Genomic DNA, 25,575 nt, shown 5'->3' with positions numbered 1-25,575 from the left:
AGTGACTTAAAGCTGCACTCTCACAGATTGACACTTTTTTCCATTTTATTAGTTTTTGTCTCAGAATCTGATTTTACTATCCCTGCCTTCAATCAGTTATATAAGATAACTCACAATAAAACATAAATCTCAGTTGTTTGAAAAATTGCCCATTGGCAGTGATTTTTTTTCGTGAAATTTACCGCCGAATAACGGCTGTTTCCCCTCGCCGAATATCGTCCAATTTTCCCAAAAAATAGTCATATTTTCCCCAAAAAAGGTAATCAATTCCCCCCAGAAATGAATAAAAAACACAAATATGAATTGTGCTTTTATTTCGTAAAACAATCCATTTTAAACACGATGCGAACGCGCAACAATAGCAGGAACCGGTTCGATCCGGGATAAGGCCCGTGAAACCAAATATATTTTTTCTTAGGCCTAAACATTTCATGTATATAACAAATTTGGTGAAGATTGGCTAAAATTGATTAAGTAAAAGGAGGCCTTGGCTGATTGCTCATCTGATAAGCCTTTAGGACAGAGTGATAGTAGGGGATCCCATATCATATTTCATTACCTATAAAGGCATAAAATAAAATGGAAAACATAATTTGAACTGTAAAATGTGTTAAGATTTCCTTCCTAACAATTTTAAAACAGCTTAAAATACCAGTAGCTTTATTCATGTACATTGCATAAAATACATTAACTCCAATATATTACCCAGAGCAGGCATCAAAACTCACAGCATGTATAAGAGTGTATTGGAGAGCATAAGAGCAGTAATAACGAGACCCAGACTATTGGTTTCCAAGGATAATCTGAAAATGCAATCTCATGGAATAACTCAGGGAAGAACATGTTCCTTGCTTTTTGCAAATGTTATGAAAGAAGAGTTGCATGAGAGAGTCAAATAATTCCTAGAAATTGCATTAGCTACAAGCAAAGATTCTTTACCCAATGATTTCCTGATACATTAAAAGGATTATGGCCGCTTAAATTAAATTGAACATTATCTCATATTGTACAATGAGTGACTTAAAGCTGCACTCTCACAGATTGACACTTTTTTCCATTTTATTAGTTTTTGTCTCAGAATCTGATTTTACTATCCCTGCCTTCAATCAGTTATATAAGATAACTCACAATAAAACATAAATCTCAGTTGTTTGAAAAATTGCCCATTGGCAGTGATTTTTTTTCGTGAAATTTACCGCCGAATAACGGCTGTTTCCCCTCGCCAAATATCGTCCAATTTTCCCAAAAAATAGTCATATTTTCCCAAAAAAAGGTAATCAATTCCCCCCAGAAATGAATAAAAAATACAAATATGAATTGTGCTTTTTGTTTTTATTTCGTAAAACAATGCATTTTAAACACGATGCGAACGCGCAACAATAGCAGGAACCGGTTTGATCCGGGATAAGGCCCGTGAAATACACTGTTTCTGATCATCATCACGGAGACGCAAGTAATTCATCTAATGACACTGATCAATTTGTTTACAATTTACGACGTTTTGACTTCAACTTTCCGGCAAATAATAACATATAATAAGTGATAGCATTACCATATAGCAAAATGTAAAATTCAACTTAAAAGTTTAATCATAAATATGTCACATAATAGCAAATACTACGTTAAAAGACTCAACAAAAGTGTTTTTTGTTACTTATGTATGATTTCAGTGTAACTTTGTTTATTGTGTTTTTTTAAGATCTTGCATTTAATTAACATATCACAAGACCAGAAAGCTGAAATTGCAATTTGTTTGGTGAGAAAGTGATAATGCTTAATAGGGATCATTTGGCACAAAAATAATGTTTTACATGTTTTGATGATAGTAAATGTCATTAAGAGAGTTGAAACAGTTTTAATAGGTGTCTTTGTTACTGCATGGTTATTTTAAATGACCATTTTAATGTTCATTGTATTTTCCCAATTTTGGGAATTAACGCGCTTATTTTCCCAATTGTAAAGCCACAGGTGGTTTTGAAAATTTAAATAAAAATCACTGATTGGTTCATCCTTATATCCTAAACCTGCAGCAATGACCAGAGTGTCAATATCAAAGTTATTGAAAGTAAGCCAGAAAATATACAGGGTACTGGGTCAGGGATGAAAATCTAGCAATGAATTTATAGTCACCTTATAATCTTGATTTGGACATGTGCTAATTTAAGGCTACTGGGCTTGTGCTAATTTTTTTATCACTGACATCAAAGTAAGAAATATTTCATTTCCTTCCTTCCTCCTTTTTTCTTTGCGATTCTGGACTTCCTTTAAATGTGGCAAATCTCCTCAATTTATTACCACATTTAATCCCCATTTACAAACTTTCATCAAAGTGTTAACCTTTTCATGAAATGTGGCTAACCTCAAACCTTCCTTTCACCTTTTTTTTCTCACCGAAAGCCACAGATCTGATAAGCCAACATGTGTCATGTCAAAACAGCTTGACTTAACATGAACCTCTGGCATGTTGATTTATTGTTATTACATGCAATTTAGTTGTTGATACAGTTGCCGGTTTACTCAAGTTGGTTTTCCTCAACAAACAGCAATATGGTCTACCACTAAAAAAAGCTACAAGAGCTAATTTCTCTCTGAATGCTACTGTTTAGCATCAGAATTTAAAGCATCTCAAGTCTAGATGTATGCATTGAATTATTGGACTTGTGTATCTCAAATCAATTGCAACATGTATCTATATTTATGTAGCTAGTCAATGACTACGTACCCACATCAATGGAAACCCATTGCAGCCATTTGGAATTTGGCATATTCTTTGACTTAAAGAACAAAAACAAAAATCAGTTCTGCTCTGTTCTTAAAATAATAGTGGCTGAGGAGGCTGGGTCATAGCCCCCCACTTCCCGGACCCCGCAACACCTCCCCTGCAAAGCATCCATACATCAACTGACCATAATTATATCAGAAGCTTTAAATTACCTGACAAGGACCGTTTTTCAAAGTCATCAACTTATTTAAAATTTTAAGTTCTTAAGGCTGTTCTCTAAAAAGATCAAACGATATAAACTCTCTTTTCTCAAGTATATATATGTATACCTATTAATGAACGTGCATCATATTTGATTGGCTCATAATGACACTGAACATGACAATAAATCCCCTTGTTTTATCATACAGAACAACTTCCGAAACACAACTGAACATTAAGAAATCTTTAAGAAAACATTTAAACTAGGCCAAAGACGATAATACATACCTCGCTAAGCTTAAGGTAAAACAGGTTAATGTTACAAAAACGTGAAACAATTTATCATAAATCAAAAGCATAAATTTTATAATTTAAAGCATACATTTTACAGTTAAAGTTCAGCATAAACTTCCCAATTAAAATCAAAGGAAAGAAAAGCATCAATTTCTTACCGTAAAATTTTCCTCATAAAATAAACATCAATTTGTCGAATAACAATCATATTGACACTGTATGTATATACTGAAGTATACCTCTTTTCGAAATCAAGAATCAAACACAAAGAAATTGAAATCCAAAACAAAGGTTGACTAATATATAGCAGTATTACATAATATCCTTAGTTAACCACTTAAATTAAGTGCAAAAACAATACCATGCTAAGATGGATAACTTTTAAGAACAAAGAAATCTGATTCAGAAAGTCAAATCCTAGAAAACGAAATCTTAAAGCGACGGATCTCTCGTATCGACACACGAGCTGTAGTCCAAAGAAGGTCTCGTTTTTGTCACCACATTGTAAAGGGCTTTGTTACATGAGAGTCAAATTTCGGTAGTTAAAGGGGCAATGTTCATGATTTTTGTCTGGGGTTAAAGGTATTTGTCATTATATTTATTGTTATCCGTCTGAGGTTGTTTCAATAGAAATCTTGTCCGGGTTTTCACTTGGCTCACAACAAAAACAACAACAATGACAATGATGAAGACAACAACAACAAGTTAACAAGAAACTACATTAACAATTTTTATATATTTTAGTATTCAGGCAAAACTCATTAATCTTAACATATATATCTGAACTTTCCTCCATTGTTTTGTTGATGGATTATAGTAAAAATAACCTAAGTATGTGAATTTTAAACGTAGAAGTCAAAATAAGGAATGCTATAAGCTCCATTTCTAGCACAAATTCCACATACATAATATTAAAGTATGGTGTTGCAATGCAAAAGCCAAGGGGCTTTTACAAGTTTTTGGGAAGACACCCGAGCCCTTTTTGTGGGGAAAAAATAGAATTTTGTCAGACTAAGGGGAAAATTTTTCAAAGTAGTTGTTCCAACAAATGGAGCAAAATATTAATAAAGCAGTCAATTTATCACTCAGAAACATCATTTAATGAATTTGAGATTCTCATTATATAAAAATTTTAAAGATTTTTTTTAATATATGGGAATTTCATAGGCTATTTTTGAAATAAACAACAGGGGCTGGCCCTTGGGGATGTAGCCGGGTAAAAAGGCCCTAAAAGCCCCTTGCCCTATTGAAGCCCCCCCCCCCCAAAAAAAAAACACTGATATTTTATTTTCTCTTATAAGATGACCAAAATATTTGCATTTCAGTTTACATATTCTTCCAGAAGTTAAATGTTCTGTCTGTCGGTTTAACTGAAATAATAAATAAACATAGCATGACCAGAAGTATTAAAAACCTCCTTGTCTGCAACAATGTACTGTCTTGTATATGCTCCCCAAAAAATACTGGCGACCTCTTGTCTTTAGTTTCAAATTTATATGTTACACACGCATGCACACATACAAACAATAATCTGAAGGCAGAAAAATTGATTAAAAAACCCAAAAAAAACTGAAATATGAAAATTATAGGAGTTAAATAAAACAATAAAATGCAAGATCACAATGCAAACTTGACCTAAACAACTTTAGTGTTCAAACTTATATTTTGTCAAATGGGATTGCAAATATGCTAAACATTAATTAGGTTAATCAGCAGTTATTGATTTTAATCAGGTGAATCGGTAGATTTAAACAGAGACTGGGTCAGTAGACAAAATAACATTTTGAACACCTATAATTGAAGTTTATTTAAGTATGTATATATACTGAAATAAATAGTTATGCGACTGTGTAACAATTAACAATTTATTCACGGTAATTTAAGCATAATGACTGCATTGCACTAAAACCATTTATTTTGGTAAAAACATAATATAACCTTTATAACCAATATGTTAAACAGAACAAATATGGTATCATTTAAATTGTTACAAGCATCAAGCAACAGTATTTTTTATCCCAAACCAGACAAGCCTATTTGTACTTTACATAAACTGAAAAACTTTTTTCATTCTGAAAAATTGTATTCGCAAAACAGTAACTTAAGATGACTTCTGGTACTGAGCAACAACCAAAAGTTCTTTGTGTGCGAGTAAACAAATGTCAGTAAAAACAACAACAAAAACATGATGACGCATCATGAATGATCTTTCAAGACACCTGCATTATGGTTACCATTTAAAAACAATAAAGTGAATGTTCCATTTTTTTGTAATGAAGATAAAGCCATGTTGGAGAGTGTTTTATTTTTATAACATCTTCACATTAACTTCCATATCGGAATTAAGTAACAAGGAGAAATTGGGAGAGACTGTTCAGTATCAACTGTGCGAATAAATTACAATGCTATTCACTTACACTGCATGCTATTTATTGAACATTGTCCGCGGCAACATGATACAAACTCAAACTTGTCACTCCGAATTTGACCCCAACAAATCCGCAAAATTGTTTTTTTCACAAAACAAGTGTTGCTGTTGTCATAATTCATTGTTATTGTGTGTTTAAATTTTCATTTAATTAAAAGTTTTTGAATTTTGGGTAAGGCCTAAAAAAAAAAAATTTGGTTCGGGTCACAAGACCTGACCTTACGTACGAAATAGGTGCCAACCATACCATTTAATAGTCAGGTAAAAATAAATAAATAAATGAATAAAAAAATATTGTCTTTAAGAATGTGTTTTAATATATATGCAGTTTAAAACCTGCAAGCTTTATACAGAAGATAACTTCAACACCATTCTCCAATGATGACAATAACAAAAAGTCATTCTTACATAAAGCCTTATAAAAGCAGCCTAAATTAATCTATACCCTACCTGTTTTTGAAAAGGATGCAACCCAGCTTAAACCAAACCATTTATTCTTTTGCCTAACAATAGTGTCAACAGGATGTTTACAATGGTTAAAATAACCAATGGGCTGGTATTCTATATTGGTCTTAACTGGATCTAAGAACGATGTAGCTAATCAGAGTGCTTGTTATTTATAACTGACCAATACAGTGAATGAAGTCAATCATGTACGACCATAAGATTGACTTAAGTTACATATTATTCAATACCACCCATGACTCAACTTCTTTCTTGCTTACAAACAAAACAGCAAACCCTGTGAAACTCTCAAAACAGCCATAATTATTCAAACAGTTGATTTATAAATAAATCTAATTTTTTTTGCCTTGCACAATGAAAACTCAAAAGTATCATCGATATGATTATATTACAATAGTTGAAATTTAATACAATTTATTTTCGGCCTTGACGAATCAAAATAAAACGAGGATATTACATGATTGTCATTCAATAAGGAATTTATTACTCAAGTTTTCTAAAATTGCCAGAAACATGACTTGAGGAGTTTATCAATTTCAGTAAACAAGTTTGATAAATTATGTATTTAATAAACAGAATGTTATATATCCTTTGTCGAATGTGACATTCTATTCATATCATTAATAACTTTGATGATTTAGGGCCAAATACATGAACCGTCGCTATATGGCACGCACATCTTTACACATTACGTCAACAAATAGTACACTTGTTATATATCACACAAATTTATCTATCTTATATATACTCTTTTTCATGGCATTATTTATTATAGTTTCAAATAAGTTTGGGGTTTTAATAAAGTTTTATAAAAGGCAGGGTGCTGCGGAAAAGGGACAGGGGCTTAATTGGCGAAAAGGGTTCTTAAAGCAGGCTGTGAAGAAGCTGAACAAAACTAATAAGGCAGAAATTGTAAGGATTTATTTCAATTGAAGTACATGTATGTAATATTAAGTTTCAACTGCCAAATATGTAAATCTGTATGAATTTATTACCATACTTTCATTTTCCATCTAACTGAAATATCTGAGAAAATTACAACTCAGAAATCAAGATTAATGATCTGAAACTGAATAAAAAGAAGACGCAAGGAATGCAATTGGCCTATTGTTTATTTTGATACGGCAAAAATAGTCCCTTTATTGTGCCACAGCAGTAGATTAATATCAACTAAAATCTTATTTCATCAATCTTTTTTGCAATAAAAACATGCAAATTATGTAATTAGGAGTATCATTAAAACACACATTTTTTGGGAGGCGAAAATACATATATTTTGACACCAGAATTGCTGGATAGAAATCAACAATAAAATAAACAAGCAGACAAGAAAATACACAAACATCACTCAAGAAATTATACAAAAAGAGAAAAACCTGGCAAATTTGAAACCTAAGCAACTAACTTTTGAAAATAAAACCAGAAGCAATTTGTTTTATGTGTATAGGCCATACCAAATTGTTTTCATGTTTGGCGTCAACACTCAAAGTACGAAAACCTATCTAGCTATCCTGAAAAAACAAACGAACCCACAAAAAAAAACATGAATACTAAATAAGTGACATTCTTTTTGAAAAATAGACACCGTGGTCAATTCTGGACCATTCTCAATTGTAAGATAGATTTCCACTGCAAAATGAGTTCAATTAAAACTTGTATATTTCAGTGTGTTGATCATGGGAATCACACAGAATGTGTCACTTTCTGATATCAAATGCCAAGAATACTAGTACAAAGTACGAATCATGTTGTTTACACTAATGTTCTGTATAATAGTACACTATAAGTCTTAAAGCTGTGTTCTGGAGTTCGAATAACTAAAGTACAAAAAAATATTTGGCAAGATCCTTGATCATATTATAAAATGTGTTGTTTTTTTCTATCCTGAACCCCAAAACCTATCTGTTTGTGGACGTTAAACATACATGTAGAAAAAATTTGGTATATGGCCTTAATATTATTTCTTCTGTTTTATAAGGAGGGTTGATGTTTGATTTAGAAAAAAGCATATAACTTGAGTACTATAATGGAAATACAGTGGAAGACATTGCAAGATCAGGAAACTGGGATGGGTGGGTGGGGGGTTGATTCGACTTTAGCATTTTATCTACAATTTATACATGTTTCACCACACACTTATGGGCTTTTTCCTTCTTTTGAGACTATTTCCACAACTTAAGTCCTGGGGCCTGTTTCAATATAATTAGATTTTTTTTATCGTAAACGTAACGCTGCTTAAGTGTGCTCGGTAATGTTACTGCCAGAATTTATGTGAGAAATGTCCTTGCGTTATTTTTATTGAAATGTAGTTTACGCCAACACGGAGGTTACGCCTCGAAATTTATGATCTTAAGCCTTAAGACCTTTATTAAAATTGGACCACTGGGGCTGTGTTACAGAATACAGAAGTATGTTTTAAAAAGTTGTACATTTTCCTATAATTCAACCATTTCCTTTAATACCTATTTCGTTTCACTGGTACAAAGTGTTATGCTTAGTGTGTATATATTCTGCAATTAAAATATTGGAACTTAAGTTTCAAATAATGAAAACACCATTTTAAATTATGATTTTTTTTCAACAGCTGTTACATTTTCAAATTTTACATTTAAATTAAAATATTTTATTTTTTTGCTCTTCTGTAATCCAGCAAGGCCAGTACATACAGGAGTCAGATCCTGGTGAAAAATATTAACTACCTTCACAAAGAGTATTATTTGACTAGACTGTAAAATCTACTGCCCCACTGACCTAAATCACGGCCAGCATTATAATGTAAACATGCCCTGTTTCGCCTGGTTTTAGAACAAAAACCCTGGGGTGTTACTTAAATCAATGCCCATCATAATTCTTCTGTTACATGGTTCATTTGATACATTTCTGTTAAACAATCCTAAAAGCAACCAAAGAATTTAACATGAGAATTCTGTAAAAGTTTCTATTCATTATAATTACATTAAAGTAGAAACCAAATCAAGAATTTAATTGTGCAGTGCTTGCATTAATTTTTTCGGCAGATTTTTTTATTATTATTATTATTGTTATTATTTTTGGGCCCCTGAGCCATAAGATCTGTGGAAATCTGCACACTGCAAAGTGAGAAAAGTATATGCAGGCGTTTGGTTTGTGGCTTGAACCTTGTTATTCCGACCTACACCATGAGTACCTTACCAACTAGGTTATTTTTTTATCGGACAACTTACAAATATTCAATTTTTGTAACCACATTTGAACGAACTAATATAAGAACCAGTACATAGTACTTAATCAAACATGACAAAAAAGGTCGACAATCTGCCTAAGAAATTCGTCTCTTGAATCCATAAAGAAGAAAACAACCTATAAGTAACATTTCCCTTTTAGATCGCCTACTTAACTGAACTCCATATTACAACATAACCCGAGAATATGAGAATATCGATATAAAGGCTATATGATATGTGTTAATGACGTTTTTTTTCTCCAGTCTTGATATGTCAATGACCATAGAGTCTATGACCTACAAATGTCATGGATTATAATGTCATTTATAACTTCATACTCTCAATGGCTTTGCAAACTTTCTTGAAAGGAACACAATACATGTTGACGCAGAAAAAATAATAATTTGCATTAACTTATATTGTGCATTTTTAAAGCTGCACTCTCAAAGATTGACCATTTTGACAATTTTTTTTTTGTCTTAAACTGAGCCCATTATTGCGTCAATGTCTGAAAAAACAGTGATATAAGATTGTTGACAAAAAACCAGATCGCAGTTTTCATATTTACTTTCGAAAATTAATATTGTCAAAACTGTCAATCTGAGAGAGTGCCGCTTAAATATTTTACAAAAGCAAATAATAATATTTAGTATTTACGATTGGTGAGTGCTAAAAATTTACTGTGATCTTTTATCATCTTATGACTAGAAACACCGTAAGTTTTCTGCACCTTTCTTTCGAATTAAACTTGGAATTCTTCATAAGAGCCATTGTTTTCGACATTTATTCATCCTTTTTGGTATATTAAACCAATTGTATTAATTGTGGTAAATCTTGTTTGGGAGTAAGAGTGCATCTTTAAATCATTTAACCATTCCATAGAATCATAAACATGTTAAACAGAGAATTATAATAACAAGCAAGGCATGGAAATCTAAATAACCATAAATTTATTATTTATGAGAATAAGACAAAGAAACATTCTGCACACTGGAGTAAAATCTGCTGAGACTGGGTTAAAAGCAATAACGTTCTGAAGTACATTGAATCAAGAGGCAGATAAAACAGTTCTCCTTTCACATCTTGTCAGATACTCTGAAGATGTATCAAACTGTTTTAGCTCAATTCGATAAGAGTACAGAATATATATGTACAGTGTTGTTTTTTTCCGGCCCAATTCCAATGCTGAAAAATTATATATATGTTTTACCATACCCCTGAGGTAAAAAATCCACATATATATATATTTTAGAGGAGCATTGGATTCTTTTAACATTTTGCAAATGTAGCAGTATATTGCTAGCCATGAATATGTCGAAAGATTTGTTGAATAAAAAGGTTTGAAAACAAGTTGAACATTATATTAAATATGTTAGTATTTTTCCCTTTTTGCCCAAACCACCCTATTTTTCCACTATCAAACAGACGTGCCACCATGCATTCTCTTAATAGTGAAAAAAACACTGATGCATTAAGGCCCAACAAAAAAATTCCATTAAAACTTGATTTTCTGTACCATAAAATTTGTGTTCATTTTGTATGAACTGGTCAACTCTTCACATGACCTCTGTAGGCTGGGTCATGCATATGTATAAAACATCAATTAAAATGGTGAAAGTTGTATTGGTCGCGACCACTTTTATGTTGAATTTTTCGTGCATTCATGTGTAAATTCTAGCACGGTTTATGGATTTGCATAATGATTATCGCGTTCAAGTGTTCATGCTGCATGATTGATGAATGCACAAAAATATAAGAATCAATCCTTAAAAAATGTTGTGTTGCGAGTTTTCCGGCCAACCCTTTTTGATTTTTTGAAATTACTGTAATTTGAACTAAGTGATACAGTGGACTTGTTTTGTGTTACATTTTTAGGATGTAACCCTAACCTGGTCCTGGAAAGATGTATCAAACCTTTTAGCTTGATTTGACAAGAGTACAGATACATGAAGATATCATGGCAGTCTGAGAACAGACAACAGTTAATTAATGGTCTAGTTATTCCACTTATTTGTCGTTCTAAGAGCTGTCTTGAAGACATCCAGCTAACACAGCTATCAAAGAAAAGAGTTGTTCTGACAATGACAGAGACATATTGATTGTTACAACAAGTGACACAAGTTGAATGCTCAACCTAATATGACGTGACCTACATTTATTACAAAGTAGTTCATGTGGCAAATTCATAATGTACAGCACCATTTCTGAAGGTCTCAGGGGACATGTACATAAATGGCTTTCTGAGAAGAAAAGTGACATTTAACAGAGAATAAAATTAGGCTTTTTTAAGTTGTGATATAAATATGGTTTGTACACATATCACATCGATGCTGAACCTTGATTCCGGTTAAAAATAACCATCATGTATATTATTGTATAACACATGTGTAAAAACCTGTGACTGCTATATTTCTTTGGTCACAAATATATCAGTCCAAAAGTTGTAGTCTGTAAATTATTTTTTTTTTTGCTTCATAGTTTGAATATTCCAGCTTAAAATCAACAGGATTTGGTTCGGGTTACCCGACCCAGTATCTTCACAATAGGGTTTAAGTCTGCATTTGAATATATATATGTAGTTCTATAGAACCTTAACACCATTCTTCAATGATGACAGTAACATTCTTCCATAAAGCTTGATATTTTTTTTTTAAAAGCCCACCTACCCTACCTTGTTTTGAAAAGGATGTAACCTTAACCAAACTTAACCTTCTTTGGCCTTATATATACCATAATTACTCATTTATTTTCCATGACAACATTGAATAAAGTAGCTCCTTTACCATATAAATTCTAAGAGGAAAACATTTCCACTTGATTTCATTAAAAAACATTCATAAAACCTTTGTCACTTTCTGTCTTTAAACAGGAATGAACGTCAAGACCATAATTTATTACAAAATTATGACGTAATCTTACCTGGTGAAATTTCACTACATAAAAGAAAGCAAATATCATTATTAATATAGCGCTTATATTTAGATACTTACTGGATATCAACAATGGGATATTTATATTTTATTTTCATCGGTTTAGATATCTCAAGTTCCTCATATATATATATATACACACACAATGGCTTCATCTCATCAATGAATGTATTTTTGATTCCGTATTTCTGAGAAATAAAATTCATTATTTCTAAATAAATAGTTTCATTTAAAGTGATACTGGTATTTATAATCAATATACATGTAACAAACATAGGTTTCAAGTTACTAACCTTTAATTACTTACTAAATAATGCATTTATGGAAAATATAAATTACTGATAACAAGATTGTAACAGTGTATTTAATAGCTGAAAACACACAAATATTTAAATGACTGATGAGTCTTAAAAGCTTAACAGTGATCAAAGATCGTCTCACTAAGTAGAAATACTGTGCATTCTGCACCTTTCTTTCAAATATGAAAATTTTATATTCAATTTCGGTAATACAAATTAATAAAATAACTTTATCTCACAATTTGCTTTACTATACAGTCACATTGACAGATGGCCTCACTATTTTATTCAATATTCTCATTTTGAAGAGATCTAAGGCTTTCATAAGAAATTATCTTTATTTATCTTTATTTGAATATTAAAATATTAAAGTGATGAACCATTTATAATAGATAAAATAAAGTCTTTTATGTGGTAAAATCACATAATTTAGCTACTTAAGTACTTTATGCCTAAACAATTTCAAGTAATTCGAGGGGACAGCCCCTTCTAAGGCTATACAAAATTATATAGTTTTTGTCGAACTTCAACAGAATAAAATTTAAAGAGAAGGCAGAAATAAAATAAAAATCTGTTGTGCTTAAAACTATGATCAAGCGAAGGAGAAACCTTTTTTTACTTATATAATGAATTATTAAAATGATATTTTTGATTTACAATGTTACTCCGCCTTCAAAGAGTAAGTTAAAATGAAATACCCTGCAAAGTATTCATTTCATTTTCGTTTATTACCGATTTCACTGGCCCTGATAAAAAGCATCGCTAGGTCAACATTTTTCTAGGTAAATATCTTTGTCACACTAAAAACGCCACAATTTACAAAAAAAACATGGGGTGAGCCAAAGAAATATATATATATACCGGGCCTTTTAACCCCTCTTTGTCACAGCAGATACCCAGATACATGTGTACTTCCCCAAAGGCCAGACCCGGGTTTTTTCCCCATTTTTTTAAATCATTAGAATCTCTGTTTCATCAAACAAGCAATTATTTACTGCTTTATTGATATATTACTCCATTTGTAAGAATTAATAGTTGATATTGTTTTAAAAGTACTCTGAGAAGTTGTCCCCTTACCTAAAAAAAGCGTGCATTTTTCCCTACAAAAAGATCTAGTGTGTCTGCCCTATACCTGGTCAAATGGCACTGATTGAGTAACTTATGTTGTTTGATGCACCATATGGCTTGAGAAAAAAGAGTGTTAAACATTTTTTGGGGGAAAGTATTTCTTTCTTGTATTACTGAAAAAAAAGGTTTGATAGTCCAACAAACAAAACTCAATTTGCTGTGGCCCTACCCCTTGAATCCCTTCTAGGAAAAGTGGAAATCTAACTGACTTGGATCAGACTAGTGCTGCATTACTGGTTATTTCAGAGACTGGTTTTTACACAATAAAATCAATTTCATTGAACCATTTGTTCCGCATGACATTAAATTCCTTTTAAATATCTTTGGCTTACTGAAAAAAGCTATGTACAAATATTACATTAACAGGAACAACGATTTGTTTCAACATGATTTATTATCAGCAATCAATCCAAAACTACTTAGATGAACACGTTTTGAGATGACCCCCGAAAAAAGCAGACAATGAAAGAGATCAAGATGCATGCGGTCAATTTGATCTTTCAACTGCAAAGACAATACTCAATCAAGCAAACTCCCACCTGATTCTAGTGTCCCCTGGGTCATGCCTTGATGATCTGCGGCGGCGTTTGACAGGCTCAGCGCCAGCTGAATCTCTTTCTCGTCGGGATCTTAGGGTTGTAACAGTCGGACGGGGAAAGCAATTGTTATTGTTTGATTTGACGCTCCCGTTTAATCGAAGTATTTTGTCAAGTAAGTGAGATCTGCACTTATTTCTGGTCTCCATCTTTTCCTCACAGTAACATCCATTGCTCACACCGTTCTTTTTGCACGAAAGTGCAAGCTTTGTGGCATTTTTCTCACCAAAATCTTTCCTTTCGATGGAACTGCACTCCAGTGCCGCCATGTTACACCATTCTGCAACGTCATCAGTTTCTGCGGGGTTTCCTCTGACGTTTACACATAGACAAGGGGAATCCCAATATTGTGGAGGCATGAAAATGTCCATTTTACAATAATTTACAAACTTAGCCGTCTTTACAAACTAAGCAAAGTAAGTAAAGATGATTCAGAGTTTTCCAGTTTGAAATACAATCTATGTTATTGCAATATATGATTGAGTTTATCTGAATATAAGAATCCTTACCTTTTCAATGTTAAATCATTTGCTGAATTCACAGAGGGCAGAAGCAAACTATTTTTATTTGTTCTTACTCATTTAGATGATTCGTAAAGATTGACAGAATTATGAGAATAAAATTCGAAAGTTATAGAAAAGATTGATGTGTTTATTTCTATTCAATGCCTCTGATTAAGGCCACTTTTATGGTTCGGTATGTCTGATATTATGCACGAGTCAATTGTAATCACGGCCCGCCAGGTCAGGGAAAAAGTGGGCACTTCGACTTTCTGTCCAGCCAATCCCAGGTAAATGGGGCCAAATGGCTGGTAAAATCCCCACCAAATGCCCCCCCCCCCCCCCGCATCCACATCTTGGGTAAGGCCCATTTCCGGCCATTTTCGGCGCGAAAAACAAAACCACCACATTCACTCTGCACTGTTGGGCCACCTGGAAGGTAAGAACACAACCCATTTCCCCCCGCTATCCCTGGTATATCCCCAGACTGGGGTGTGGGGGGGGGGGGGGGCGGTCGTGGTTACAATTGACTGTATGTTTTGAATTGACTTGCAAGCGAAATTAATTAAATTATATCTGTTAACTGTTATTTTCAATATATACATGCACATGTTAGAATTAAAGGAAGTGTTTCTATTTATGCGTCACTTGTAAGCTACTCCTTCATTTTCTCTCCAAATACAGAGTAACAAACAATATTAAATAACTTTTAGAATCTGTCAAATTTTTGTGTTTCACCCTCTATAGGTCAGAGTCTTAACCCTTTACTTCATAGATACGCAATTTTACTTATCTATCCATAGCTTCATAGATACGGATCTTAACGTTTTATCCATAGCTTCATAGATACGTAATCCTACGTATTCGTAATGTAGGGGCATTTATTTTCATACCTGATGCTTGTTTATGCGCTTTAAATTCATATTCATGAAGTATAAACATCGATAAATACAATGCACTAAAAAAACCACTATGTTACTATTTAAAGAATTTCGGAAAATTGCGAAATAAGGTCACTGGTATCAAAGATGCGTAAAACGTTGACTGCGCAGGTTTGTGGGCATTCCTGTCTTGTTTTCCTCGTGGAAATTTACACAATACTGCAAGTTATAATTAACTACCAATAATACAACAATATTTTATTGATCACGCGCCTGACGTCACAGGTCATGGTTCGAAAACGTGTCAAAATGTCGGCCATGTTGGATAAACAAAAAATCATCTGGCTTGTATAAACAAAGGTCATAAATCATTATATGGGACATATGTGTCACTTCTGTTTCGCTAATCCGGTCATAAAAATGCGCATCTGCTTCTACAAATTGAAAGTAAGTACAAATGTGTTATAAAATAATGACTATCCCTATTGTTAAACTTTGACATGACCCAATTTAACATCGATCAGCTGTTGAAACACGTGTTTTCGAATACACAAGAATGCGATGTAGAGATAATTTCTGCCCTTGTTAACTTCAGTTTAAAACAACATTCCTGAATAATGTCATTTATATTTCAGTGTTTGTCTGACGAATCGGAACATTCTGGCTTCAATTAAAATGAGTTTGAGACATTGAGTACGACGTCGAGAATTCAGACCTCGGCGTCACGCACACAAGGATACGAGAAATGAAGATTTTTAAAATCAAACCCAAATGACAATACATGGACATGCAATAAACGATATAAATTTAGTAAACAATAACATGCAGGCCTCATTTAGTAGTTGAATAATAACTTTATTTGTTCATTGTAGTGTTAAATAACCGAAAGTTATACGTACTGTGACTGTTGATCAACTTTTTTTCTTCTGTATCATATATATAAATATACCGTGCTTCTTTGTTGTGAACTATTTTTTAATTCTGTCCATCTTTGTTTCAATTCAGGTTGCATTAAATGAATTATAAAAATATGTTGTTTATATAATATTTCGTGTTATGTTTGATAAATAAAAGTGTAATAAAAATTAATTTTCATCAAATTTGACATATTTTTCTGTTTGTTTATGAATATCATGCGGAAATAATTTAGATAACAAAATAAAATTTATATGACTGGATTGGAAATTTAATTCTCTATAAACTTTACATTGATGACTTATTGATTAAACCAAAAGAAATACTAAGAAAATAGGTTTGTAATACATTAGGGTTAAAATTCCAATAATATCAATTATCTCCTATGAAGTAGGGGTACTGATATGAACTGATAAGCCATGAACTGGCAGCCTGAAATGGCTTAGGTTTACATGAAGTAAAGGGTTAAAACCCCATTTAAGACCGCCGCATTAAGACAAATAGCATATTATGAAGTTTTTTGAGACTAAAGCCTTGGTAAAGGCAAAGGAGCATTTGTATTTTAGGCAAATTATGTTCCAAGAAACTCAAGAAAGTATATATAAAAACACTTGGAGAACATTAAAAGTATTTAATCTAAAAGTACAAAAATACTTTGACTGACTGTTATTAACAATGTTAAACCTTTAGAATTGAAGTCTATTTTAAATTCATTACCTTTAAACAAATTGTATTCATATGAAAATGAAGACTACTCATCACCATTGTCACCACCATCATGACTGATTCATTGATGTTTAGGCAGATCATACAACACACACTATATATGTACTTGGTAATAGTTAATACAGTGAAGTTAATGTAAACATTAAAATATAGCTTCAAAGCACTTGCAAATATATCACACAAACTGATCACAATATGCTTAAATTTGAAATACAGGCAGGATATTTAGATGCATTTGTGTACTAAGAACTATGTCTGTTAAACTGAAAATGTATTTTTGAAGACGGAAGAGCATAATACATGTATACATACGGATATGGACAATATATAATGCTGGATTCTCACACATGTATCTATAAATGCGCCTGCGTTATAATCAAATATGAATTGTGTGTGGTCAAAACTAGCTCGAGCCTGAAACCCTTGAAATGTTTTATTGAGGCATGATTTCCATGTATTTCATGATGGTCCGGAACACACTTTTGAGCTGAAAACTACCAGTTTCTTTGACATGCCTTATCATGCTAAGGGGTCGGGACATAAATTAATTGCCAGATTTTCGTCCCAGCCTGCCCCCTGTTTTCTACCGCCCTCTTCAATTTTATTGACTACAATAAAAATGTTGAACTATGGTCTGTAATTGCGTAGCAATCATTCACTTTACACGAACAACGTTTATTCATACCTACAGTGTTGATGTATAAGATTCACATGTAAAGAAGAAGATTTTTATGATCATCTTTGTGGCTCATCTGGAAACACAATCATGTATATGGTCCTGTATGCGATAAGAAAGATCATGCACACGGTGAAACAGTCATATATATAAGAAAAAGAAAAAAAAAAAGTCATCCCCCTGCCCCTATTCGGATGAAAATCTAGCTATTTATTGATATTGGCCTTGTGTAGGAATCCTATTAAATGGGAAAAAAGCATTGTTTCTCATTAAATCTTCAGTTATTATTGTTAATCCTATATATACTTGATTTATTTTGTAATATACTTGTAATCTAGCATTCTTTTCTTTCAGAACTTGTTACAAAATGGAGACTGGGAATACTGATTTAGTTCGTCGAACAGGGCATCAATACGATGATCTTCCAGGTATCGGTAAATAAAAATGAGTTTTGTATCTGCAAAATATCAGGCCATTTTATTAACTTATCTGGAGTTTTTTTTGAAGAAGAATATTTGAAATATTATCACAGCCTTTGTGATGTTGATGTTGTGCAAACGATAACCTTTGGCATAACTCGATAACCTTTAAAAGTTATAAAATTTCCTGTGCTGCAAGTTGCATAACTCTAGCTGAAATAATTGTTGAGTTATGCCCATTTATAAACAGGAGAGCATTGGCATCACCTAATGCATGATGTTATGTTATATGTTCTTATCCTTATTCCCTGATATAACATTCAATTGATTGAGATTGATCTGTTACTAGTGGTAGGCTCACTCAAGAGGTTGTTTGTTTGACCTTAACAAAGGGCTTATGACCTCTTAAGTAAAGGACACAGACTCAAGCATTGTTCTTATCAGCATAAAATTGTCTCCAAAACTGCGCTTTAGCAAAATAACAGAATTTTTCTCTCCAATCTTATTAGTCGCTCTTATTTGGCTTTGTTCCCAATTTTAATATAAAGTAATTATTTTTCCCAATATGAATTCAAAAATTAAAAGTTAAACATTTGTAAAGAGTTTGGCCCACTATGTTTAAACAGCGTTTTTTTTTTAATTTTCACAGTCAAGATCAAATGTTATGCATTGATTAATTGACTTGACCAATAGATGTCTTGTTTTTATACCTTAAATTTATTGTAACATTTAAGTTTCTTTCCCAGTAAGTAGTATCTGCATTCCCAATTTGACGGGTATGAGTCAACATCGCAAAATAGCTAGGAATATAAACAATTAAAAATAAACATTTTTGCCCATTTTAGGCATTGAGGATCTAGATGACATCACATACAGTACCGATGAAGACTATGACGATGATGACAGCAATTACGGCGGGGACCGAGAGGATAACGACGAGTTTCCTGATGAGCGGAAGATTGTTAAAGACCCGGGACCATTCCGATATAATCGCAAGATGGTGATCGTCTCTCTGCCATGTGCGATTATGGTGTTGACTCTAGTTGGAGAGCTGTATGTATTGTCTGTGTTTATGTGTCTGTATTTCGATAGCAACAGTATTGTCAGCATTTTTGTTATTATTTTGCATTGTGGAAAAATTTACTTTGGACCAAACTTTGGAATTAATTTTTTACACATTCAAATGAAATTTGGTAAGCATGTTCATTCTTGTGCATGTATTTTAAAGTATAAGAGGAAAATTTATGTCAATGATTTTCTTGAAATCTTATGCTTATTACCTAAAAAAGGGTAAATGTTTTTATAACACAATTTCGAATAGGCCATTGTATCACTTGTGATCCATCATAAAACTTATTACTTAAAGACTAAAGACATAAATTTGTATATATGTTTGCTTTTTTGTTAGTATTCAGATGTAATGAAAATAAGTTTAATTATTATGCCACATGGCAATGTAAATAACTTTCATGTGATGAAATTCTGTAGAATAATGTCTAGACATTTACATGTTACTCTTTTTTTGCTAGTTTTTTATGGCAGCCAGCTTCATTGAGGGAATTATTGTGATTTACGACCTAAAAGGTGAAAAGAAGAGGTTATTAAACCGAAAATCTGATATTACATTCTTTTTTTGCTAGGTTTCTGATGGCAGCAAGCTTTGGTGCAGGAATTATTGTGATTTTAGACCCAAAAGGTGAAAAGAAGAGGTAATTTTAGAGCGAATCTGACATTATATGCATTTATATTGCATGGAGATGAACAGACTTTTGATTTGTTAAAGGTAATCCCAAGGGTGAAATATTGTGACTCGTTTCCAATGGCAACATTCTTTAAAATATTGCAGAATTTGCTATTTTTGTTTAAATTTATTGATTTTTACAACAATTGTGAAACAAGTTATTGCAAATTATTTTTATCACTCTCTTGTGCACAATGTTATGAGAGAGTGTGGTCTTGTGTTATTTGGGAAACCGAAGTACCCAGAGAAAATCCACATGTCCGACTTGGTGACCACAAACCAAACTCACATGCCCCCAGGCAGGGAATCAAACCCGGGTTACATAGGTGATAAGCAACTGCACCAACCTCCCAAAAAATGCAACAAAATTTCCCATTTTGGCATGTTAGTGATGGAATTTTTATTCCCAAAACAGAATTTAGTGATTAAATTTCTCATATATATTTTTATATTTAACTCTGCATTTCAATAATTGTATAGTGCTTGATTGAATCTCTCTGAACAAGGTAAAAAAATATTATATATTGTATTATTATTTAGCAAATTGTGTGAAAGATTGGAAGTAAGATTTGATGTCAGAATAACAATATATATATATATATATTTGATGTCAAGATAGCCTTCATAAGGAAGATACAATACACTCAGAAACATCTCAAATGTCTGTGAGATATAAACTAGCAGTGCCCTACGTGAGTTTCTTGAAGAAAAATTCTGTTATTTCAGACACTCGATCTTTACATTTCAGATGTGCGATCCTGTTCACCTTATTGTTCATATGTTGCCATGCATTCACCATCTTCTCGATTCTGCCACTTCTCTGGTATGTAACTCATACTTTATATTCTTTTAGAGGTCATCCTAGAGGTCGAAATAGCTTTTCATAATATCAATTTTTTGAATCCTGTATTCTTGGTTGTAACGAGATACATTTCAAAACAAATAGCTTGGCTGAAAATGTGCACTATGTTTACATAAATATTTGCAAGTTCAAATTTGAATTTGATTTCTGGCATTACTCAAGTATGCAACTGAATTTCCTGGTCTTACGATATTTTGTTTAACACTTATCGATATGATGGCCCCTTAGTTTGGCCTAAAAAGCAACATATAGTTGAACACCGCTATTCAGAACACCATTTATCCGAAATTATCGCTAAATCGAAATTATTTTACGGTCCCGATTTTACTCTTTCTTTGTTTAACCAAATTTTTGGTATTTATTCCGAAATCGCTATTCCGAAATAATCGCTATTCTGAAGTAAATATTACGGTCCCGAAGATTTGGTTTTTCACACCTATTTATCAATTCTTATTTCGAACTGAATCGTGTCAAAGTTTTTTCACACCTTACTGCGAAACCAATCAGGCATCGGCTTGAGGTGACAATGGAGCACAATTAGCGGGTGTTTAAGAATGGCATTGAGCATGCGTATATTACAAACATCGATGTCAGAAAATGAGCGATTCTTCTAGGTGATGTAGTGTGTATTTAATTTCTGGTTAACACAATCTGAATATCATTCGAAAATGTCTATCTCATCTGATTCCATTGCCGCATTGCTCGCTCAACCCGCTACCAAACAATCCGATTGCATACATGTGCTGTCATTTTGTTTTAAATATTTTATGTCGTTTTAATAAAGAAGTATAAAAACGATTATTTGTCAATTATTAAACACTAGATCAACAATTAATTTTGTATACGAAAGATAACTCAAACCGAGTGTATTGTATTGGTAACGTGTAACCGACATTGCAATCTCCACGACTTAGTATTTCACGTCATCTATAATTCGCGAACGCTGTCATTTGCGGAAAATTCTTAAACAGAAACACCACTATGCCGAAGTAATTTGTTGGGTCCCTACTATTTCGGATTAACAGTGTTCAACTGTATAACATAATTATGTAGGTCACTATAACTCTTGCATGTTGGTGGCAGCGTTAGATAAATTTTACATTGAAAAAATATCAGTAGTTTATACCCACTTGTCATGAAATGTGTTGACAGTGTTTTTTCACATAATGACTTGTCCGTGATTATTGCGACAGAAATAAACTACTAAAGCCAAGGATCCCCCCCACCACCAACCCCGCTCTTTACATCAATATATTGTTGTTCTACTTCTTAAATGATGTTTGCTGTTATCAGGTGATAAACTCAACTGCATTGAATTCTAAGTAATAACTTTCTTTATGTGTTTGTGGTTAAATGTTTGAATTTAAACCTACATGGAATAAATGTCATGCACCAGTCAATTGTAACCACGGCCCCCCTAGGTCCGGGGAATAGCAGGGACTTTGACTTTCGGTCCAGCCAACCCCGCGTTAAATCACCGCCCTGCGGAGACGAACTGATGGTAAAATCCCGTCCAAATGCCCCTGCACCCCAGAGACTCTATATAAGGCCCAATCTCCGCTAAATTTGGCGCTAAGACAAAACCCCCGCGGCCACCCTGCGGGGCCACCTGGAAAGTAAAAACACGGCCATTTCCCCGGCTATCCCTGGTATACCCCCGAACCTGGCAGGGCCATGGTTACAATTGACTGGTGCATTATATGTGTCTAGTTTCCAGAGAAAGCAAGTTTTAGAGGCAGTTTTTGCGCAAAGAGTGAAATGTTTATTTGAAATGTTAAGTTGTCTAGTTGTATAAAGGGCTTTGGCTAAAGAATTTTAAAAGGGTGCTGCACCCTCTCCTTTGGTAGCACCCTTTTGCCCTCATTGAGACCAGCATAGGCACCCTTGCCTTCAAAAAATTAAATGCTTTAGATAATAAAATATTGCTTTTGTTTTGTTCTAAACTCATAATGGGATTATGAATATAAACAGCCTTCACAAATTTGGTAGTTGAAACATGACATTACTTCAATTAAACACAATTTCGATGATTTTCTGTCAAATTCATTATGTTCTAAGTTCTTTATGACATGAGACAATGTGCTCTTTCTCCCTCAAACCCTGTCCCTTTCCTACAGCACCCTGCCCTTTTTAAAACTTTTTCGAAACCCTATGTTTAGATATACATCTCTCACTAAGTAGGTACTGTGTAACTAGCCTCTAAAGGGGCACCTTACTGTGACATATCAAAATTTATGCCAGGCCCCAAACTTCTCGAAAACTCTTAATCATTATTAGCTGATTTCATTGAGCCAAATTCTTACATGTATAATCTTAATTTTACTGAATAAAAAATATTTCATTGTGAATTTTATAAAGATAAATTTCTTTAAAGTTCAAAAACTCTTACCGGGGTAATATTACACAAAACATTAAAAAAAACAGTGGGATTAGCTTTATCCTTTTATAAGGGACTTATGATCTACTTAGAGAAATTTAAGGCCAGAACTGGGTTTTTACCTTGGAAACTGACTCCAACACTTTTCATATCGTCAAGTCTTCTTCTGAAGCTAAAACAAACTTAAAATAGTATGTAGTATATTGTTTTGATGTCGAACAATTTATGAAGAATACATGTATACACATTATCTACTGTTGCAGGCTGTCGCTCTTCAATATCTTCCTAATCGGAGTCGTGAACTTGTACGTTATTCTGACTGGCGGGCTTATAGCATTGCAGTTTACATACATACGGAAGTATGAACTCAAGCTAGCTTTGGTAAGTCAGGGCACTCACCCTACTTTAGGGTAGGAGGTTTGCAATCCATTGACCAGGGAATTATGAACAATTGGGAATTTTTTTGTAGATAGACTTTCAACTTCTATTATCTTTTTAGCTCGCCTGTTTTTGGAAGAAGGTATTATCCTAGCCTTTGTTTCATCCCTGTCAGAGGCATCTGTGTTGTCATGCTTATACTTGTACCTTGGCCATATACTCTTAAAGGGACTAGACACCAGATGATACCATTGCAAGAAAAAAAGAAATTTGTCAAAAACATGTCTTACTTACTGATGTATCACATCGCTTACTACAGATATCTTTTGCTGTTTTTGAGTATTTTTGCAATTAGAAATTTACTGTGTTTGTCTACCACATAAATACCAGTAGATTTAAAAATAGCTTGGGTATATGTATCTGTACTCATCAAGTGACTTCACATGCTAAATATACACACTTTAAACTGGGAAACCAAAATGCGCTATTTTCAAACGGGTAAATTCAGCTGAAACAGCGCTGAAATATTATTTTAATCATGTAACATGATGTTTATAATCAGCCTCATACTAGCTTGTATTGACAATTTTAGACTGGTTTTGAGGAAATACTGTAATATTTGCCAATTTCGGTACCATCTGGTGTCTTGTCTCTTTAAACACTTCAAGGTATTCAAATCAAACTTAGTATTGACTGGCAAATAACTCTGGCTTAAATGATTTTTGAGTTATGTCCCTTGTTTGAATGAAAAAAATCCAGATGAGCATTGGGTTTGCTCTGCAGAGCTCTTGTTACAAAATAATTCCACACTAAATAACATAAGTACAAGTATCTATTTATGCATCATTGTATGAATTGAATGTTTGTAAATTTTAGCCAGTATCAAATCATGTTATGAACACTGCAGGTCACTAGTGTGTCCATAATATTCAGAGCAGTTAGCAAGTTAACAATGTTGTTAACATTAACAAAGTTCTGAACAGTTGGCCCAATGGCAACTCCCCTTAGCACCAACTTAAGATGTATTCTATTTTCAAGATCATTATGACAGATTCAATAATTCCTGAATATTGAGATTTGTGTCATTATCAGCAAAAATGAGAAATCCTGTGCACACAGTCAAGTGATCGAAATTGGAGGAGATAAATTCATGTGATTCGGTTTAAATACAAAATGAACATGTTACACACAATTTAATTAGGGATATTTTTCAAAAAGATGTACGGTACTTCAGAATATTGGAGCAGTGCCTGCTTATAAGGCATAATACGGTACAAAATTGTTAAAGATTGTTTTACTACTATAGGGCCTGTTTTTGCAGCCCATGTAACATATTTATCTCATTTCCCTACACAGATGATTGAGAAGCTACTATTTTCCCTCTACCCATGGTGCTGCATCATTCTTCTGACGTGGACGTGCTCAGCCCTCGTGCCATGGCCTCTTCTGCCATACGTGTTTATAACCATTGGGTATGTGCACATACATGGCCTCATAAAAATCAGTGGGCTTTTATTCTTCATACATTTTTGTTGGAAAGTAGCTCTGCGAGCAAGTGTTGTAATTTATGTATATCCGACGGGAAATAAATTTTCTTGTATCTTGTAAACAGAAAAGCATGTGGTCCAGTATTTTTTAATTTAAATGCTGACAACGCCTATTTTTGTCAAATAAAAAAGGTTAGGGCAACCCCTGTGGTGGACCTATGTACGTGTTTTATGATCATTAGTGATTGCTAAACTAACTTACCATTGATCATACATGTGATAATTTCTTGGGTCGATTCTGGGACACTCGTCGTAATGTCAACGCATACTAGGGGCACTTTTTCATC

The 25,575-nt window shown here is 33.2% G+C and overlaps 2 protein-coding genes across 4 annotated transcripts in view; one reads left to right on the top strand and one right to left on the bottom strand.

The window, feature by feature from the left end:
* Positions 1–14,535, bottom strand: part of LOC128238857 (zinc finger protein aebp2-like) — a 41,026-nt gene extending 26,491 nt beyond the window's left edge. For both annotated transcript variants that reach the window (XR_008261784.1, XM_052955142.1), the window contains exon 1: positions 14,210–14,535. Coding sequence is in view for 1 of the 2 variants with exons in the window: in XM_052955142.1 (XP_052811102.1) it covers positions 14,210–14,535 (326 nt within the window). In the remaining variant the exon portion in view is untranslated. The remainder of the gene's footprint in view (positions 1–14,209) is intronic.
* Positions 14,536–14,584: 49 nt separating this feature from the next.
* LOC128238855 (uncharacterized) overlaps positions 14,585–25,575 on the top strand; it is a 45,874-nt gene continuing 34,883 nt past the window's right edge. Inside the window, exons 1-7 of one of the 2 annotated variants that reach the window (XM_052955141.1) lie at positions 14,585–14,682; positions 18,319–18,392; positions 19,229–19,436; positions 20,024–20,092; positions 20,873–20,947; positions 23,627–23,744; positions 25,098–25,213. In XM_052955141.1, coding sequence (XP_052811101.1) covers positions 18,332–18,392; positions 19,229–19,436; positions 20,024–20,092; positions 20,873–20,947; positions 23,627–23,744; positions 25,098–25,213 — 647 coding nt within the window. In that variant the 5' untranslated portion in view covers positions 14,585–14,682; positions 18,319–18,331. Of the gene's footprint in view, positions 14,683–18,318; positions 18,399–19,228; positions 19,437–20,023; positions 20,093–20,872; positions 20,948–23,626; positions 23,745–25,097; positions 25,214–25,575 lie in introns of both variants that reach the window. The other variant, XM_052955140.1, reaches the window with a different exon arrangement.

Source organism: Mya arenaria, chromosome 6 (genome assembly GCF_026914265.1).
Source record: "Mya arenaria isolate MELC-2E11 chromosome 6, ASM2691426v1".
In the NCBI taxonomy this organism is placed as follows: Eukaryota; Metazoa; Mollusca; class Bivalvia; order Myida; family Myidae; genus Mya; species Mya arenaria.
Note: the sequence above shows the minus strand (reverse complement) of the source record. Positions and strands in the feature narration are given on the sequence as shown.